Source organism: Rutidosis leptorrhynchoides, chromosome 6 (genome assembly GCF_046630445.1).
Source record: "Rutidosis leptorrhynchoides isolate AG116_Rl617_1_P2 chromosome 6, CSIRO_AGI_Rlap_v1, whole genome shotgun sequence".
In the NCBI taxonomy this organism is placed as follows: domain Eukaryota; kingdom Viridiplantae; phylum Streptophyta; class Magnoliopsida; order Asterales; family Asteraceae; genus Rutidosis; species Rutidosis leptorrhynchoides.
In genome coordinates, this window is record NC_092338.1 from 118291202 (window position 1) to 118294202 (window position 3001).

Genomic DNA, 3001 nt, shown 5'->3' on the forward strand with positions numbered 1-3001 from the left:
TAATTGGATTAATGACAGGTACAACATGAAATTTGTACCATTTACTGGCATAGATAACCACCATAGGTGTGTCACTGTTGCTGCGGGATTGATCAGGGATGAAACAGCCGAGAGTTACACATGGCTTCTTACATGTTTCATGAAGACATTCGGGAAAGAGCCAAACATGATAGTGACAGATCAGGACAAATCAATGGCGATAGCGATAAAAGCAGTTTTTAAGACGGCAAAACATAGACTATGCATGTGGCACATTATGCGAAAGGTGCCATCAAAGGTATGAATATTGTTATCAAATAACAAATGTATTTAATCACATGTGATTGAAATGTTTAATGATACATGATTTGCTTAATATGAATGATTAAAAAATGATATGTAATTACAAATTCAAGAAGCAATTCCTACTATTGAAGATGAAGTAGAAAAAGACTTCAAGAATAGACTTAATAAGCTTGTTTGTAATATGTATATCGAACCAAATGTTTTTGAAGAAAGATGGGAAAAGTTGATGCACGATTTCTCATTGAAAAATGATAGTTGGTTCAAACATATGTTTGATATTAGATCAACTTGGATACCAGCATATTTTATCGACACTGAAATGTTTGGTTTGATGCGAACTACTCAAGATCTGAGAGTGAGAATGCTTTTTTTTCAAACTTTACAAGATCTGCAGTAAATCTGTTAACTTTTATGGACGGCTTTGAATCTGCAATGTTAAAACAGAGGTTAAAGCAAGAATCTTTGGATGCACAGACAATCAAGAAAAATCCAAAATTGTTAACTCAGCTGAAAATTGAAAAGCATGCATTAAAGGTTTACACACATGCTATTTTTACAATCGTTCAAAAAGAGATTTATGAAGCATTGTATAGCTGTTTATTGGATAAAATGGACAAGGAGGAAGAAACGGAAATGTATGTTGTTAAAGAGGAAAAAGAGAAGACAAAAGAGGGTTCGAATGAAGAAAAACAGTTCTTCCATTACAAGGTAAAATTTATTTACATCTATGTTTATGTTTATAATCACATAAAAATGTAGCCACTTATATCAGAACCTGAGAAAAACATTTACATGTCTGTTTATATATGTAATCACATGTGATTGGTCAATCCAATCAAAATCTTTTTATCAATCACATGTGATTGATGATATAATTTTTTTTTTAAGGTACTTCATAACAGCAAAGACGAATCAATGGTATGTACATGTAGACACTATCTACGATATGGTCTTCTGTGTAGACGCTGTTTTTGGGTTTTAAAGAACAAGAACATAGAAGAAATCCCTGAAAAATACATAATGAGACGTTGGAGAAGGGACATAATACCACCCGAGTTAAGATCAAGGAGAAATAGACATGGCAATGAAAACATAGTTGTACAAGATTCTGTTAATGAAATTACCTCAGTTGTTTATGATTGTGTGGAACTTGTAGGCAGTGATGAAAATATGCTAAAAGTGATTTTTGAAAAACTTAAATTGTTGAAGAAAGAAGTTGAAGCTCAAGTGCCAAAACCGTCAAAGAAGAAAGATGATATAATTGGAAACATGATTGGAGTTTCAAAGCCTAGTACAATAGAAATACAAAAACCACCTATTGGGAATTACAAAGGATGTGCAAATGATAAGCGTCTAATGAGCGGAAAAGAGAAAGCAATAAAGGAAAGCAAAAAGAGAAAGTTTACTTGTGGTAAATGTGGACGTGACGATCACAATCAGAGGACCTGTGACAAAAAAAAGAAAGCAAAAGAACAAGCAGAAACTTCAGAAATCTGAAGTTACTACTGAATTATTTAACAATTTTTTTATTTTTTTATTCTCTTTCGTACAATTGTGAAATTCTGATGTTCCTATGAAATGCTTGAATTACATTTTTTATGTTTTTATTTTCATACAATTTTGAGGTGTTTCAATCATATGTGATTAGATAAGCCAATGAAGAATCACAAGTGATTGGTAGATAATGAATAAGTGATTAACACAAGTGATTGGTGATTAACATTGAAAAACACAAATGATTGCCAAATACAGAATCACAAGTGATTGGTGATTAACAATGCAGAATCACAAGTGATTGGTAGATAATGAATAAGTGATTAAAAATAAGTGATTCTTCATAAATGATTGCCAAATACAGAATCACAAGTGATTGGTATTGAAGAATCACATGTGATTGGTTGATAATGAGTGATTAAAAACACAAATGATTGCCAAATACAGAATCACAAGTGATTAACAATGAAGAATCACAAGTGAATTAAAAACACAAGTGATTGGTAGTGATTAAAAACACAAATGATTGCCAAATACAGAATCACAAGTGATTAACAATGCAGAATCACAAGTGAATTAAAAACACAAGTGATTGGTAGTGATTAAAAACACAAATGATTGCCAAATACAGAATCACAAGTGATTAACAATACTGAATCACAAGTGATTGGTAGTGATTAAAAACACAAATGATTGCCAAATACAGAATCACAAGTGATTGGTAACGAAGAATCACAAGTGATTAACAATGCAGAATCACAAGTGATTGCCAAATACAGAATCACAAGTGATTGGTAGTGATTGAAAACACAAATGATTGCCAAATACAGAATCACAAGTGATTGGTAACGAAGAATCACAAGTGATTAACAACACAAGTGATTTCCAAATACAGAATCACAAGTGATTGGTGATTAACAATGCAGAATCACAAGTGATTGGTAAAGAATAAATAAATGATTAAAGGTACAAGTGATTGTCAATCATAAACCATAGTATTACAAGTGATTAAAAACCAATACAAGTGATTGGTAACGAAGAATCACAAGTGATTAACAACACAAGTGATTGCCAAATACTGAATCACAATTGATTAACAATCACAAGTGATTAAACAATGCAGAATCAAAAGTGATTGGTGATTAACAATGCAGAATCACAAGTGATTGGTAAAGAATAAATAAATGATTAAAGATACAAGTGATTGTTAATCATAAACCAT

At 31.6% G+C, this 3001-nt stretch overlaps 1 protein-coding gene across 1 annotated transcript; it reads left to right on the forward strand.

The window, feature by feature from the left end:
* Nucleotides 1-466: 466 nt before the first annotated feature.
* LOC139854016 (protein FAR1-RELATED SEQUENCE 6-like) lies at nt 467-1782 on the forward strand. Its single transcript, XM_071843346.1, has 3 exons — nt 467-640; nt 730-993; nt 1174-1782. Exons 1-3 carry the CDS (start codon nt 467-469, stop codon nt 1780-1782), a joined length of 1047 nt encoding a protein of 348 aa, XP_071699447.1.
* The last annotated feature ends 1219 nt before the right edge of the window (nt 1783-3001 follow it).